The sequence below is a fragment of the Bos mutus genome, chromosome 28 (assembly GCF_027580195.1).
Source record: "Bos mutus isolate GX-2022 chromosome 28, NWIPB_WYAK_1.1, whole genome shotgun sequence".
NCBI lineage: Eukaryota > Metazoa > Chordata > Mammalia > Artiodactyla > Bovidae > Bos > Bos mutus.
In genome coordinates, this window is record NC_091644.1 from 16,210,053 (window position 1) to 16,227,350 (window position 17,298).

Consider the following 17,298-nt stretch of genomic DNA (forward strand, 5'->3'; position numbering starts at 1 on the left):
AGCTTTTGGAGGGTCAAGACTGAACCTTTTCTATCTGAATCCCAAAGCTTTAGCACAGTGCCTGGCATATAGTATGCTATTAATATATTTATTAGGAGAAACAATAGGGGCAGTATTAAATTTTGTTTTGAATGTGTTCATTTCCAGGTGTTGTCAGGATATCCAGGGGCTAATACTCAGACATTTTTATTTATTAATTGAAGTTTGCTTGTACCTTTCTTTTTTTATTTACTCATTTGTCATATATTTACTGGATGCCTCTCATATGCATGGCTCTGGGGATGCAGGAGTAAACAGAACAACCCCTTGCACTCAGGAAGCTTTCATTCTAGTAGGGGAAACAGACAATATACAGATAGTGTGAAACAGTTGACAATAAAACCAGCAAAGAAATCCAGAAATTTAAGGGGAGGTAGAGACCGGCAGTAAAGACTTCAGAATCATCCTCAAAAGGTGATACTTGAAAATATATAGGAACGGATGGAATCACTGAGAGATTGAACATATAAAAAGAAGATTCAGGGGAAAAAAATGTCTAAAAGGTAGAAAAACCAGAAGAGTAGAATCCTGGAAACCAAGGGAAAAGAGAAGGCAAAATGATGAAGAAGAGTTAAGCCTAAAAAAGAACCGTTGGTTCTAGTTGTTAGATAGTCATTAGTAGTCTTAAGATTAAGTTTCAGGGGAATTGCTGGAGCCAAATTTTAAAAGATTGAATGCTAAAACTTTTTGAAACAATGAAACTGTGCCATTGTTTTTTTCTGACTCCTTAATGTTGTATCCATAATGAAAAATTAATGTATGTGTTTAGATGTTATTCATCCCTGTATTTATCCCTGTGGGAGCTGCTTTTTTTTTTTATTTCCCTCTAAGGGACCTGATTACTTACTCCATAAAGAATCTCTCTCAGGCTTGTTAGCCATTTGATTTCTTTACATTTGAAAGCCCATATAGCTTTTTAATTCCATCATTTCTACTATCTAAATGTGTTAATCTTGTGTTATAAATCATTTGATCATTTTTATAAATGGTTGCTCTGTATACATATAGAGAGTTGAATATAATCAGCTAATGTGTAACATTTGTTTTTAATAGTGACGGAAATGTTGGTAAACGTTCTGAGTATTTGCTCTGATGATGAACTTATGACTGAAGGCGAAGACCAGTTTGATGGTATGACTATTTATTTTACTGTTTTTTATTGTGAAATGGTATTGTTTAACTGCCCAATTTCAATATACTCTTGTAAATTATAGTCATTGCTCTCAAATGGCTATACTATTTGATAAGTGACAAGTCACTTTTTTCAGATACTACTTAAGACTTTAAAATAATTTTAGTGATTTTTTTTTTTTCTGTTGATACTGGGAAGAAAATGAATTTTGGGAAAGGGGAAATTTGAAAGAGAACAGAAGGAAAAGAAAATTGAAGTGCTAAAAGAATGTGGTTCTTCATGAGTATGGACACTACTTAGAGAAGGGAGGATAAAAATGCTTTTTGTTGCATTGGTACTGTATTCTTGGTGCATCAGAAACATACCTGAATACATAGTGTTGTTGTCACTTCTTCTTTTCAAAAATCAAAATAAGCTGTTCCCAATTTTGAGTGGTTATGTTCTAAGAAACCTCTTGTTAGTTTAGCTGGAGATTCAGAAAGCCCTTTTTTTAATAGAAACAAAGTTATGCATGGTTATTAGTTCTTATGTAAGACAGCCAGCCTGTGTATCTAATGGACATTTATAGTATAAACTACAACATAGAAGCAAAATTACTTTTCTTTTTATGTTTTGAAGATTTTATTTAGAACTTAAATATTTATTGCATTAATTAATTGGATAAACAAAAAATATAAATAATTTATAAGCTGAAAACTCTTTATTTCCTTCCATCTGCCCCTCACATCTTTGTTGCAGCATATTTTTCATAGTTTTAATCAGTATATAAATGTTCCCATGTATTAAACATGGTCTACATAGTGCTAAAATGAGACACCTGCATACTTTTATATATTACTATACCATAATCTTTGTAGTTAATCTTATGTTGTTTGGCATTTGGGTTGCTTTAAATTATCTTTGTTATGAATAGCATGCAATAAACATAGTCATATAATAGTTTTAATTTTCCTTCTTAGAATAAATTTCTTGAGGAAAATTACAGAGTTAATGAGTATGAAGAATTTTAGCTTCATTATTTTAGCTGTGAACTGCCAGATTACATAAGAATTGGACCAATATGAAGTGTTTCTAGCAATGAATCCATAGACCTATTTTTTCACAGGCCAACCTAATTGGGTTTTGGTCATTTTTACTTAGAAATAAGTTACCGTTGGTTTAATTTATATTTATTTGAATTCTAATGATGCTGAGGAAGAAATCTGCTTTACCAGCTGTGTAAACTTCCTCTCAGGTGACCACTTAACAAGTAAAATCTGAATAAAGCTATTTACTTTTTTTTTTTTAGTTCAATTTCTCCCCCTTGCTTTTTTTTTTTTCCAGAAATATCTTTACTTACAAACAGGTTCAGTTCTTAAGCTGTTTTAATTCTGTTTGTTCAAAGTACAGAGTGACTATATACACATGTCTGCTGTTGCCATCTGTTGGTGGCAGGCAGCGAGTGCTTTTACTCTGGCTTATAGTTTCGTTAACTGAAATAAATTAACTTATGTTAGTTCTTTTTGGGGGGGGGATAATAAGCTTCAATGAGTAATATTTATTTTTCCTTATTTTAATTCTCTCTATCTGATGTTTTGTAGAAAAGTTTTTAGTTCTAATATATTTCATCATCTGTCTTTTCTATAGCATTTTTATAGTTTTAATTAAATATTTATTTTTCCTGTTCTGCTACCATTGTTGTAAGATTAGTTCTAGGTTTAGATTTTAGTTCACAGTGTTACAGATACTGATATAATGATCAATAATATAATGAAATAATTTTTGTGCATATCCCATGAATTTTTTTTTTCAGTAGAGTTTTTTTGTTAATATCAAATTCTGTGAACTATCTAGTAAGAGTTTTTTTAATTGTTCATAATATTTTTAATTATTATTTTGATATCCATGATTCAGTAGTTATAACCGATTTTTTATTTCTAAAAATAAATTTCAAAAAAATCTTTATTTTTTTGTTTAGCCTGGTTGGTGGGGACGTGTATCACTTTTATTTCTACTTCTAAAAGAACCAGTATTTGATTTTGTTGATTTTTCTCTGTTATTTTCTTGGCTTGAATTTCATTGATTTCTGCTCTTCATTTCATAGTAGGAGTTTTTTTTTTTCCATAGTAGGAGTTTTAATTGGCATTACATTCCATCTATATCTGAATCTAGAAAGTTTTTTAAAAATAATGTATAATTTTCTAAACTAAGATAAAATTTTTTTGCACTATATAATTCATTTATTATAATTATTCCTTTTAATATATTCAGTATATCATTATTGTATTTAAAATTATGTTTTTTTTCTTTGAAAAAATTTGTTATTACCAAGTTAAATTAATATTTCACTATTTTGTATTCTAATTACTGTTGCAACTGGTATCTCTCTTAATGTATTTTCTAACTGTATAATTATATATTTTGGGGTTTATCTTATGTTCAACAAGTTGGATCAGCAGAATTACTTCCTACGATAATTTTTATTTTGTTTTCCATAGCTTTAAAAAATGTCATTTGCATAAGGCTGATACTGTTATTTTCTACATTTTAATCTTTTATTTCTTTTAAAAAATTTGAATCAATAATGTTAAATAGAAGTAGTGACAGGTGATCCTTGAGTCCTCTTTCTATAATAAAAAGGAAAACATTTCTCTGTTAAGTCTAATATAGTACTTGGTTTAGATATTGATGATTTATATGAAGATAGACACAATTGTCAGAGAGGGCAGTGGCACCCCACTCCAGTACTCTTGCCTGGAAAATCCATGGATGGAGGAGCCTGGTAGGCTGCGGTCCATGGGGTTGCTAAGAGTCTGACACGACTGATTGACTTCACTTTCACTTTTCACTTTCACGCATTGGAGAAGGAAATGGCAACCCACTCCAGTGTACTTGCCTGGAGAATCCCAGGGATGGGGGAGCCTGGTGGGCTGCCGTCCATGGAGTCGCACAGAGTTGGACTCGACCAAAGTGACTTAGCAGCAGCAGCAGCAGCAGACACAATTGTTTTTGGGAATTCAACCAAGAATAAATATAAATTTTTATTATATTCCTTCTAATGAAATTTATGCATCTTATCAATATTCTTTCTATCAATGAAAATTATACTTATTTATCAACTTGTTATATCATTCTTACACTCCAGAGATGAATCAAATTTGATCATTAAAAGGCACTGTAGTTTAGTGAAAAGGATCAGTGGTTCAGATGTCTTGGTGCTACCATTATACTAGCTGTGTAATCTTAGGAAAGTAACCTAACTTCTCAAAATCTTCTCTTCCATAGGAGGGAATAGAGAGGATCAAAATTCTTCCTCACTCTTCAAGTAATTTTAAAAATTGGGAAGCACCATTTATGGGCTTTCCAGGTGATGCTAGTGGTAAAGAATCCTCCTGCCAATGCAGGAGACTCAGATTTGATCCCTGGGTCTGCAAGATCCCCTGGAGGAAGGCATGGCAACCCACTCCAGTATTCTTGCCTGGGAAATCCCATAGACAGAGGAGCCTGGCGAGCTACAGTCCATAGGGTTGCAAAGAGTCAGACACGACTAAGCGTCTGAGCATAAGCACCATTTTTGACAGTGTTTCTCTGGGAAAATACACTGAGTTCCAACTTTGCATACTAGAAATAGATCTCCCTTCACTGCCAACATAGCAGGTGCAGTTACTTCACATTGCTTCACCTTTGCACTACCAAGTATTAAGAGTTGGGACTCCAAGAAAATTTTGAGGATATGGATCTGGGAGTTTGTCTAGGAACGAGAGTGATTTGGAGGAGAAAGAACCTTGAGTACTGGAAGAAAGGAAGGGAGTTTAGGATAGATACTAGGGTGGGTTGGGAAAAGAGCTGCTGGAGCTACATTTGTTTCCCTTTCTTATTCATATTCCCTTATTTCTTCCCCTCAACTCCATCTTTTTCCTTTCCTTTGACCACAATAACGTGCCTTCTGTCCTCTCCTTCTCCTTTTCCTGCTCAGCAGTGAAGCTATGCTGTGGATTGAGCCTGCAGAGAAACCTGACTTAGGAAGAAAACTTACTGAGTTGGGGATTGCTGTGGAGGCAGAATAAGAGTTTAGCTTTTCCATGGAGAAAGGGGAAAAATAGGATTGGAGATTTCCCAGTGGGAGGAAGAAAAGAGTAGTTTTTGCATATTCAAGGCTGAAATTGGCCAAAGGAATGACTCTTTCTTCTTAAGTGATGGACTTTGATATTCTGTATTGTTTAATATACCTGTGGGTTTATTTTTGAAGGCAAAAATTTGAAGGAATATATGGCAATAGCATTCCTTTTAGAGGTATTATGTAATCATTTAAGGGAATTTTTGAAGACTGATTTCTATGATATTTAGAATGAATACTGTTTCTTTCAGTTATATTTGTCTTAAGTTTGGTAAAGGAAATAGATAACCTATATGTGTTACAGTTTTACTAAGCTAAAACTTTGCATTTCCTGTAATGGAATCATGTATATCAGCATTACAATGGAAAGCTCAAATGAAACATCTCTGCTGCCTACTCTTAGAGCTATTACTTACATTGAAACAGTCTGTTGCTATTTGTGTAAAAAGATGTCCCTCAAACTTCCAGATTGGATTGGGAACAGATAGCACATACTGTTGATCCTGAGTATGTGCAAAAGTTCCACAATTCTGATTTCAAGAAATTATAGGCTTTTTGTTACAATGGAGTGTGGGAGGCTTTGCCTTTTCTTTATTGGGAGTGGGTAAGGTTTTTCACCAAGGTAGTTTATAAAGTTACCTACATTTCTCTGTGTATGCTACAGATTTTGCAGATTTGGTGTCCTTGAAGAACCACATGAGTTTGTATCTCATTTGTGTCATTACCTTTCACTTAACATACTTTCATGGGTGACACATTTCCTTAGGGGTATTAATATAAATGTGCGATTGTTGTTAGCACAGTCTTTTATCAGTCTTATGTGTTTTCACGTGTTTTTTTCTGTCCCTAATTTGTCTACTTTCATCAAATATTATAGTCATTCTGTCCATAATTTCTTCTGAACACATATCTTTTAAGAAATCTTTCCTTTAGAGCTCTACCCAGTGGCATCCCTCCTTATTTGCCAGATCTACAGTACTACATTTTTCAAATTTCAAGTATGAGGGACTTCATTTTTCTCCCTTTCTTTCTACATTCATTCTTCAGTACCACTGCCAAGTTAAATCTCTATCTTTTTATTTGTCTCAACCACCTTTTCTCCATCATTCACTTCCTTTTTTCTGGACTCTCCATCTGAAGAACGGCTCATATATGGCAATAAAAAAGGTACAGACCAGACAGAGTAACATCGTTTTGAAATATGACTTCATAAGTTATTCTCATGTCCATGTAAGTTAGTGTATTCATTGAGTATATTTATGCAGAGTCCTCTGGGCCTTGTGCAAATTTAGTTTAAGTTTAATCTAAGTTAGAATTTGATGTTTTTAGAAGTCATATTCCAAGATATCTGTCTTTCTGTGCATGGAAATATTTTTCCCTCTTTTTCATTCCTCTTGTTTTAAAATTTCATTCTTTTGCTTATTTGTAATGTTTTGTACTCTTCCCTGCATGACTAGGGGTGTTTGATTGTCTGTCTTACTCCCCAAAGTAATTTTACTGTGGACATTTACTTTAATATTATGCATGATGTGTTTGTAGACTGATTTAAAATCCTGATTTGTAAAGTGTTTTTATATTCCAGTGAATTTTTAATTTGAAATTAAGTATAGTTTACATATCATTCAGTTTTATAGATATAATAATTAAAGCTGAAAATATGAGTGTATCTCCTTACAGCCATCCTCCCCTATCCCCATACTCCTCTCCTCCAGTCTAGCTATTTTAAAAACTCCATCAATTTTAAAATAAAGTATCTATATTAATTTATTTGAAGAGAATCAGATTTATCCTTATGTCCTTGGACAAGATACTTAGTAAAGTTAGTTTCTTTGTCTATAAAATGAGGAAATTAAGTTTTGCAGTATCTCTAATGTCTCTTCAAATTCTAATATTCTATGATTTTGAAACTTTTAAGTAATTTTTTGGCATTTTAAAAATACGTGTGTAATACCATGGTACCCACACAATTTCCGATTTGTAAAAGCTGTAGCTTCATTGCTCATACTATTACCCTGAGAGCATCATAAACATGGTTGTGCAACCTGTTTTCTCTAAAATATGTCCTTTGTTTTCATCTTTGAAATTGGATTTCTTTTTCTGTTTACTTACAGTAAAGTCCAGTCATCATCTTAGTTTTTAATTATATGTGCTTGTGGACTGCTTGAATTTTAAATGAGATACTGTAGCTCAAAAGACTGGTGGTTGTCCAGACCTCCATATACCTAAGGCCCCTTTTGGTCTAGTGTCTTAGCCTTTCCTTAACCTTCTCCTCAACTATGGTGCTTCCATATGTGCGTTGTCATCATGTTGAAGCACAATTCTAAGGAACCACACTCTTGGGTCAGAGTGATTCTAGTTGCTATATATGAGATAACAGGACGGAGATTGTTGTTCTTTCTGGAGGCCAAGGGAAGGAAGATAACAACCTTTGAGTCTTTTTTTCAGGCATATATTCAGTTATTTTGATATATTCTCTTCTGTATCAGTGATAGGCAGTACAGCTAACCCTTTGGAGATGAAGCATTAGTGATTTTTTAGCCATGTTTTTTGGGAATCTTTTCTCATTGTCACTCTCCTTATGTCACACTCACCTAGGGATGTAAAAGCTTGTATGTAATTGCATGACCTTAAAGGACTTCTAGTCCATGAAGTTGAGATGTACATTGTTGAAATGTGGGTATGGTCCTTAGTTCTGGGTCACCTGCCCAGTAGTCACTTCATATCACATTTTCTGACCAAATTTGAGCAAGGGAGCTTCTTTTGTCGTAGTATAATGGCATATTTCGAGCCTGCATGTCAAAGGCTTTTATGTTAACCAAGCAGAAGGCTGTAGGCTGTTACCAATTCTAGTCTGTTAGTCTGCATGCTGTAGGCTCTCATGAAAGTTGGACAGACTGTAGGAATGTTACCATTTTTTTGTCCTCTGGTTTGTGGTATAGGTTGGACTCTAGTTTCTTTTCCATCGCTCTTTTACTCATTAGTAGTGTGAGAGTCAAAGTTGTGGATTACTTTTCATTTGTATCTGTATCAGATCCCAATATTAGACCAGTGGTGAGCTAAACATTGAAGGGGAAGCTTTTTGGCATGAGTTCATCTAGTCTCCATGTGAGCTGGTGCTAGGGGGCTTGGTGTTGTTTCAGATGACCGTGAAACAGGCTGATAAGATGATATAAGTATGGATGCCCTAAACTTGAGTCTTTCTTTCTATTTATTCCATTGAAAGTAGGTTCAGCTGCAGCCCGGAAAGAAATCATAAGAAACAAAATTCGAGCAATTGGCAAGATGGCAAGGGTCTTCTCTGTTCTCAGGTAATGATACATTTTTCCACTGATTTGTTTTGCAGAAATCACTTTTATTGTGCTTTACTACACACAGTGTCCTGTTTGATATCTAAAAACAATATAGTAGCAGTCTTTCTGTAAAGAAGTTGTATATTTATGTGTTGCAAATGGTAACACAAATCTCTTTGAAATTAGCATTTTTGACCCCTTGATTGTTATTTCTCACCTTTGGTATCTCTTATCCTTCTGTGATGAAAGTAGTAGATCTGTACCTTGAAGATTAGTGCAGAATAAGGCAGGGGCACTTTTTAGAGTGATCCTGATGAACTTGCTTATCTATAAAGGAACTCCTTTATGCTGGAGCCCCAAATTGTCTTCCTGGGGTTAATTCAGGAAGACCAGGTTTAAGAGTGCATGCGAATGAGTCCTTAAAAAGTTGTTTGCAAAACTGCTTATATCAGACATTTTATCTTTAAAGCATATGAAATCCCATATTTTTTCAATTTTATGATACCTGTTGCTGATGAATCTCATATAATAAACTTTTCAGGAGAAACAATAAATGTCTCAGTTGTACATCATACCCTCATATCTGAAACATTTAGAATGTGGAAAAATGTGTATCTTGGAATTGAGGAAAATATGGTAGTAGCAGCAAATGTCATGAGTTATATGCGTGGCCTTCATCTGGGCCCCATTCCCTCTTTTTAACTAGGAACTCGTTGGAAGTCTCTGATCTTTGTTATATCTCTCTGCTGTAGGGAGGAGAGTGAAAGTGTGCTGACACTCAAGGGCCTGACTCCCACAGGGATGTTGCCTAGTGGAGTGTTGGCTGGAGGACGGCAGACCCTGCAAAGTGGTAATGATGTTATGCAACTTGCTGTGCCTCAGATGGACTGGGGCACACCTCACTCTTTTGCTAACAATACACATAATGCATGCAGGGAATTCTTTCTGCTTTTTAGTTCTTGTCTCAGCAGCTGACACAAACAGAATACTGTATGATAGGTAATATCTGATTAAGAACCTGACCAGGGCAGAAAATTGATAGAATCAGTATTCTTTTCAATTGAAAATAATGATCAGTCTCTCAGCTTTTCATGAAATGATATGGGAGTAACTCATATCATAATGTCTAAAATATTTATTCGTTTGTCTAATGCACCCTTTTCCTTTTAAAGCCTCAGTTTCAGAATGTGAATCAGGATATTCATATTACTTAAAATGGAAATGTAATTCCAAGTTTCTTATTTTTTATCTTTTTAATTTATGTAATTGTATTAGACTATGCTTATATTTTCAGATGTTAATTTTAGAATTAACAATCTGCCTGAGCCCCAGAACATTACTTATGCACTTCACTTGCCAAAACATTTGTGCAAGGTTTTGTACCCTGGGAAATGATGCCAAAGTTTGTTTTCTGTGGTGTTTGTCAAATGTTCTATGTATAATTGACTGTCTGTAACATGCTGTTTCCTTCCTCTGCAGATGTAGCTGCTTTCCTAAATCTGTCTGTCTTTCTTTAGGTTAGCTGTATGTCTGTAAAAGTATGTTAAATTAAATTACTCTATCAGGCACTTTATCTGTCTTGATGTAGAGGCAACTTTGTAGCGCCTTGTTTTAAGGTTTGCTGCATTTGTTGCTGTGCTTTGTGCATTCTAAACGTGAATGTAACATTAGATATTAAGTCATTGTTATAAGGGGTTGAATTTAAATCTTGTAAGTCAAAATTGAAAGGGTGTTATTAAGTGTGCCTTTATTTTGCATGAAAATAAAAAGAATTATACGTAAAGCATTCCTGTAATCTGGCTCATTGAATATTTTATACTAAGAAAACAAGTTTTTTTGGCGTAAATATTTGTGTAAATACTGAGTTGACTTTCTGAAAGCCCATTACAGATTAAATAGAAGAAAGTGATATGAATGTTATAGTCTATACACAGTAACTCCAAGTCTAGATTTCTTTCCTTTTTGGTTGGAAAGCAGAAAATGTGATATGTAAAGCCTTACTTTATGTTTTATTGTAACCACAGCCCTCCAAGGGTCATTGTTGTATTAAGACAAGAAGCAACAGATCTGATGTTTTCCTTAGTCATGATTGACAGTATCTTTTTGGTATCGTAGTTAGTCAATTTTTTAAGGCAAAAAAACAGGAAAGTTTTAATTTTCATTTTTCAATAAATTTAATTAGATTGACTTCTCGTAATTTCATTTCACTTAGTCTCATAATAAATGCTTAAATAAATAAATAAAAAGAATTTTTTTCTGTAGACAAATAATTTCTACTTGTAGCCTATACATGTTCTATTTATATGTTATTGTGTTGTCTGCTACCACCACTGGTATATGTGAGATATACAAGTATGTTTTGAAATTATAACTTCAAATTTTCATTTTGAACAAGGTTTCTTTTTTTTATTTAAAAAAATGTACTTTGATTCTCTTTATATTTCTTGCCTTTCATTTTTCTTATTATGTTGTAAGCATTAGGAAAATTAGCTGAAAAGAATTTCATTAAAACAAATTAAGATCTTAAACATTCAATAAATCTAGTAATAGAAAAGGATGAATTTCAATAGCTTGAAAATTGTTCTACACTTCTTCCTGTTTATTCAGAAAAGGGAAAAAAAAAACCCAGAAGGGTCTCATACTTAAATCTAAACTACAGTCATCTCTCAGTTATCCTTGGGTATAATATTACTTTTATGTTGTATCCACAACAAACCTTTCAGATTTCGTAATTGGCACCTGCTAATTACAAGCTTTGCTGATAGCTCAGCACTTCTGTTCATCGTAATTTGCATGCAGCCTGAAGCTCAGTCTTCCAGCTTTGAAATCACCCCCAACTGCAGGGAAGGATTGAAAGACGGCTTTACTGAGAGACTGTCTATTCCTGGCATGGAGTGAGTTACTGGATAGTGCTGAGCTTAAGGGGTCTAGTTTAGGAGACTAGATAGCTCTACAGCTCTGCCAGCAATGGATCTTGATAGTGTGGTTTAAGTATTTGATTGAAGTAATTTCTCTAGCATGAGTAGACCCATTTTGAAACAACAAAACTCATATCGCCTGTGTGATTTTTATAAATTTATGTAACATTTAAAATTTTTAATAGACATGATGACCCCTTATGTGAATAATGGAGAGCTAAGTATTGCAAGAAGAAAGTTTTAAAATTCTGAGACCTCTTTCCTGTTGTCAGAAAATTGAAATTGTCTTATCAATAACATTACAGTTAATTTATAGTATTTTTCAAGTGTTTTACAGACTGCCTAACTATCGGAGTAGGATTTGTTAATCATATTTTATGTTGATTTTCTTCTGGGAGTTTGGGAGCTAGCCTAATGCTGCCTTCACTAGGAACTATATGAGAAAATATGTGACCATCTATGTTATAGTAAGGTCATTTCCTCTTGATCACTTACTCTGTGTAGTACTGAGGAACACAGTTTGAAATAGCATTGTATCCAAACTTACTAAGGCCATGTCAAGATGCCCTGTAAAATTGAAAAAAATTGAGGAAAATTAGTGCTTTTCAGATTGAATTTTGAAATTATCAGATTTCTTTCTTTCCAGCTTAATGTGTAAGCTTCAAATGATCTTTGAATTCTAAGCATTCAAGCTTGACATGGTGTGCAGTTTTGAGTGTGATGTATATTTTGTGTTCTGAGAAGGATTTAGAAGCATTTAGAGGCCTTGGGAAAGAGCAAAGAATATAAATTGACCTAGAAAATGCTTTTACATATAAAATTAAAAGCCCACAAAAGTATATTGTCAAATTTTATAATTTGAAAAAATTTTAACAGACTTTTTAAACTATTGATATACCCAAATAGATACCAATTCTTATAGTAATATCAGTTTTTAAATTTATTACTGTATATAATAGAAATTATGAAATATTTCATGTAAAGTCATTTCTGTTACCACAAGCTCTTTAAAGCATACATTCTGGTAGGCATCTTATTTTCCCAATTAATTTGTAAATTATAAAGAAAATAGTCCATGTTTTGAAGAATAGGAATTCCCAGGGATGATCCAGTAGAGGTGGGTCACTTATACCAGTTTTCCGTGTGGACAAATTATAAGAGTATTTTACAAGCATACAAGGCTAGATTTTTTAAGTGATGATGTGTACAGTAGGTATACAGTTAAGTATATCTGCTTTAATTTGTAATATGATTTAACAGTTAAGAAAAATTCTTCCTTTACTCAGTGTTCATATTTCTTTTGGGGAGTCCCCAATTTACTATCTGATTGAGATCTACAAACTTATCTAATTTAGCCTTCTTTAATTCCTTAGATTTATCAGTGTCCTTTCATATTAATAACTGCTTTGGATAAAATTTATCATTTTTAAATCATGTATACTGCTAAAAGGTCATTTTAGGAATAATTGTTCTAATTGACCTTCTTGTAGAAGAAGCAAAATAGAAGGGATGGACGTTATTGTTAAATATTCTGAGTTTGTATACTTTGGGTAAAGTGAAGAATTAAGACTTGGCAATATTATCAGACAATATTGTCTTCTGCAGTTTTTGGTCCTGGTCTTCAATGTGAGTGCTTCATACAGTTTGAACCCAGAATTGAGCCCAAAGAATCTTTGCCTACAAAAAATATATGACTAAATATGTTGAAATTCTCTAAATAGGCCAGAGATAGGCTATATCAGGAATGCATTTTTTGTTTATATGACTTATATGTATGTCCATATCATGAAATGATTAGGATTTAATTGCCTGAAAGACCTCAGTTCTATCTCTTGATTCCTCTCTAGTTGGTAGATGGGCTTGAAAAGATAGATGCTCAGTAGCCTTTTTATCTTCACTTAAGAATGCAGGCTCTTATTATCTGAGGCAGATTTGGGTTCATGATACACTGAACATATATGGATTTTTTTTAAGGCTATTATGTTAATATCTTTAGATATTTGGAACACCAGTGTTAGAATAGAAAGGAAAATCCTAGTAGATGAGCGGAGTCCTTTTAGATTACCCATAAAGGATAGGACTACAAAATTGTTCTAGTTGGTGTAACTTACCAAGTTTACTGCCCACAAATTTTATTTCATTGTCCTCTGAACATAGCAACTTCTGCAGCTTTTGCTTCTCTCTATGAATTAGAAGTGACAGGAAAAGCATTGCTAAACTCCTTCTAGTTTATATCTTAGGGAACCAACTGGTGATAAGTATTATTTCAGTTAGAAATGAAAGAAAAGAATTTCCTTCTATTTGCTCTGCTACAATTCTACTATCTTGGTTTCACCCTAGAGAATTTCATAATTTCATCCTAGAGATTTCCTTGCAATTGTTAATGGATGTGATATAATAAACATATTGAAAAATTCTAAGGCCATCAAAATACTGAATTCAAGATGGATAATTTTAATACTAGCATTTGCATGGATGCTGAGGTGTCTGTGTTTATAATAGGTCTATGTGTTCTGTGCATTGAGCGATGGTGTCTTAGTGCTGTGTGTAAACTGTGCTGTGTCAGGAATTGGGGGATTGGATGGGGTTCTCTAATATGGGTACTATATATGTTAAATTGTAAATGATGATGTAGTATGGGGTACTGTTATATTTTTTAAGTGATCATTGCCTTTTCTGCTGTACAATATGACCCTTCTCATCTCTCTCATTCATTTTGCATGCCTCTGCTCACTTCTGTACAGCCACAGTTGAGGCTATTGAGGCTGAAAAAGGTACGATCAGAGTCCTTGCGCTGGGCAGAGATCTGTGGTGTGTGGGTGGGCATCAGAGAATGTCCTATGGGTGTGTCTTACTTCTAGCTTGCACAGCCCAAGATGAATCATACTCACTGACTCAGGTTTAACAGTCATATCTTCTTCTTCCTTTTTTTTAAAATCACAAGGACTGATATCCATAGTGACAATTTGGTTTTTTCCCTTTTCTAGTATAGTAATGAGACCAGCATTTAATGTTTCAGAATTCTTTAGAGTACAGCATGTTATGCTATAATATTATAGCATTTATAGTTGCAAATAAAGACCTGTTCCATATTTTGCATGATTCTTTGCTACTCACATTTTTATATTCTTGAGTGAAATCCTCTCTAGATACAGGTTTGGTATTCTCGTGATAAAAAAATGATGAAGTCATTTTCAGTAATTCCCTTGAGAGTGCAGGAGCTGTCACTATGATTTTGTGCTGCAGTTTGGGCTGTTGTTTGCTGGTAATAGTATATTCATGTGTATCCTGTATTGACTTGGTATTACACGTTGCTGAAAGCTTTGCTGCCCCAACCATTTATTTGGTTCACATGCACAGACTTTTGAGTCTCAGGGATTGCATATTGAAGCAACTAGATCATAATCAATAGTATGGAAATCTTTTCTATGCACATTTTAATAATAGAGGATACATCACTCCAGATGAAGTGAATAAGAAACCATACCAGTTGAAGGAGGATTGCTGTCTGTTTTGATTTAGGTTTCCAAAAAATAGGCAATGAATAGCTAGTGAATTAGGGAAAGCATCTCCTAAATATGGAACTCTAAATACTTTTTGTTACCTACAAACACAGATCTACCTCCTGGAGGCATTTCCCACCTTTTTCATTTCATATTGGTGGTGATGGAGTGATGATACCTTGTCCTCCAAGGTAGTTCTAATTGCTAAATTTTAGCTTTATTTCTTTTCTACTCCCATGTTCTTGGTACAGATTTGTATGTGAAGGATTAATTCGTTTAGCCTCCTCACTTGCCCCTACTCTTGTTGCTGTCTTACTGTGATAGCCACTGTTGATTTTAGAGCCTGAGGTAGGAGATAATTGATGAAGTAGGAGTCAGGTTGAGACCCTGAGACCATTGCCTGATCTCAGGGTCAGGAGAGGGCTATTTTTGTGTCTTGTTTTTTTAAGGCTATGCTAACACTTGCCATCTATGAAGCTATCATGTTTATATTTAGGTTTAAATGTTTCATATTTTAAGGGGAAATCTGGAATGGGGATAGGCTTCAGTTACAGTACAGTTTAAATGTTGCTATGTACAACTAATTTCTTTCTTCTTAAAAATCATTAATTATGTTTTTGAAATCTCAGAAATGTTTTCAATTACTGACTTATCAAATTTGCATTTTGTTAAGCAATACGAGGATTCTCTCCACCACATAGAATCTGCAGTTTTGAAGAGGCAAAGGGTTTGGATAGGATCAATGAGAGAATGCCACCCCGGAAAGATGCTGTACAGCAAGATGGTTTCAATTCTCTGAACACCGCACATGCCACTGAGAACCACGGGACTGGCAACCATGGTGCCCAGTGACCCACGGCTTCCCAGGGACTCTCACATCTCGGGCCCCAAATGGACAGATCACCCGAGGAACTGGAGGGGTCGGCCAAGCTGACTGTAAATGTCACAGTCCCTCTGGAGAAACCATTGTGCTTTTGAGACCCCAGCCCCCTTCCTGGATGGAGGCTTGAGGGCCCTGGGACATGTGCTAACTGATAAGATTGGGTCATCGCTGCCAAGGTGGAGAGCAGTGAGCAAGGGGCTTGGGGCAATTTCCAGTGGAGGGCGACTACACCTCCATTTATGCTTGTGGTTCACACATTTACGTTTACAAATGAGATTTCTTTTTCCCCTCAGTAGAATTAGATTTTGTTTTTCAACCATTACTTCAAATACAATCCTAAGAGCTAATGTGGACTTTTTTTTTTTCCATGAAATGTCTTTAAAGGATGAATTAGCATGGTCTTAAAATACATTTCCGAGGTTACTAAGCTGTATTTTGAATTATGGGCAAAATGCTGAGAAACCCAGTTGGCATTTAAATAAAATGCTGACCTCAGGTCTATAGTTCTTAAATGTGGCTAATTCTGTAATATAGTCTTGGTTTTTTCAATTATGAATGCATAACCTGTTTCTAGGCAGACTCTCTTACTTGAACACAAATCTAAAAACTAATTTAGAATCTTTCTTGCCCAGATCTTTTGAGATTTAAACCCCACAGATTTAAGAAGAAAATCTCTAAATTTCAGAATTATGAAGAATTACAGAATTACTCATTTAAGGTACTTTAAAAAGAAGTTTGTACATTGTCAAAGTAATTTTAATTCAAATCATGTCTGTAAAACTTGACGTATTTTGTGTATGCATGTTTTAATTTTGCAGATATTTAATATATAGACCTATGATGTACAGGTACGACATGTATAGGTTACCTAGATGTTATGAGAAATTTTAGTTTATTGTGAGTACTCAAGTTGCTTATACAGCCACCAGGGTGATTTACTGCTGGCTTTCTATCATTTTATGTTTTGATGCAAAGGAAATTTTAAAATGTTCTGGAAGTGTTTTGATTACACAGTGCAGCATAGAAGCAATGGTTCTGTTCAGTCATTCAGATGTTAGTGGAAGCATAAGAGTCAAGACTGCATGTTGAACATTTTCTTTTGATAGTTACAGTACTGCTTGGGTAAACTAAATGGAACCATGTGCTAATTTTACACAATTACTGACCTGTATTGACTGCCACTGCAGTTTGGTATTTACCTTTACTTTGGTGGCTTGCTTCCCTCATGCCCTGGAATACAACTCAGAGCTCCAGGCAGCGGAACCATCTATTGTTTGTTTGCCAGAAAGTGCACCCTGTATGGTCTCCTGTCTAAGTTGGAAATATTATGCATGTGCAGGACTATTCGAGTATTTTATAAACAGTAGCACACAATAAATTCCATGCATGGGCCGCTGCTCCTATCTCTGTGTTGGGTTTTATTTGGAAGATATAGTC

General features: G+C 34.4%; 1 protein-coding gene across 7 annotated transcripts in view; it reads left to right on the forward strand.

Annotated features, from left to right (window-relative positions):
- PPP3CB (protein phosphatase 3 catalytic subunit beta) overlaps nt 1–17,264 on the forward strand; it is a 47,903-nt gene extending 30,639 nt beyond the window's left edge. The window contains exons 10-15 of one of the 7 annotated variants that reach the window (XM_070364728.1): nt 1,093–1,170; nt 6,408–6,434; nt 8,494–8,575; nt 9,310–9,407; nt 14,220–14,249; nt 15,652–17,264. In XM_070364728.1, the coding sequence (XP_070220829.1) occupies nt 1,093–1,170; nt 6,408–6,434; nt 8,494–8,575; nt 9,310–9,407; nt 14,220–14,249; nt 15,652–15,830 (494 nt within the window). In that variant the 3' untranslated portion in view covers nt 15,831–17,264. Of the gene's footprint in view, nt 1–1,092; nt 1,171–6,407; nt 6,435–8,490; nt 8,576–9,309; nt 9,408–14,219; nt 14,250–15,651 lie in introns of all 7 variants that reach the window. The other 6 variants (XM_070364727.1, XM_070364731.1, XM_070364729.1 and 3 more) reach the window with 6 other exon arrangements.
- The last annotated feature ends 34 nt before the right edge of the window (nt 17,265–17,298 follow it).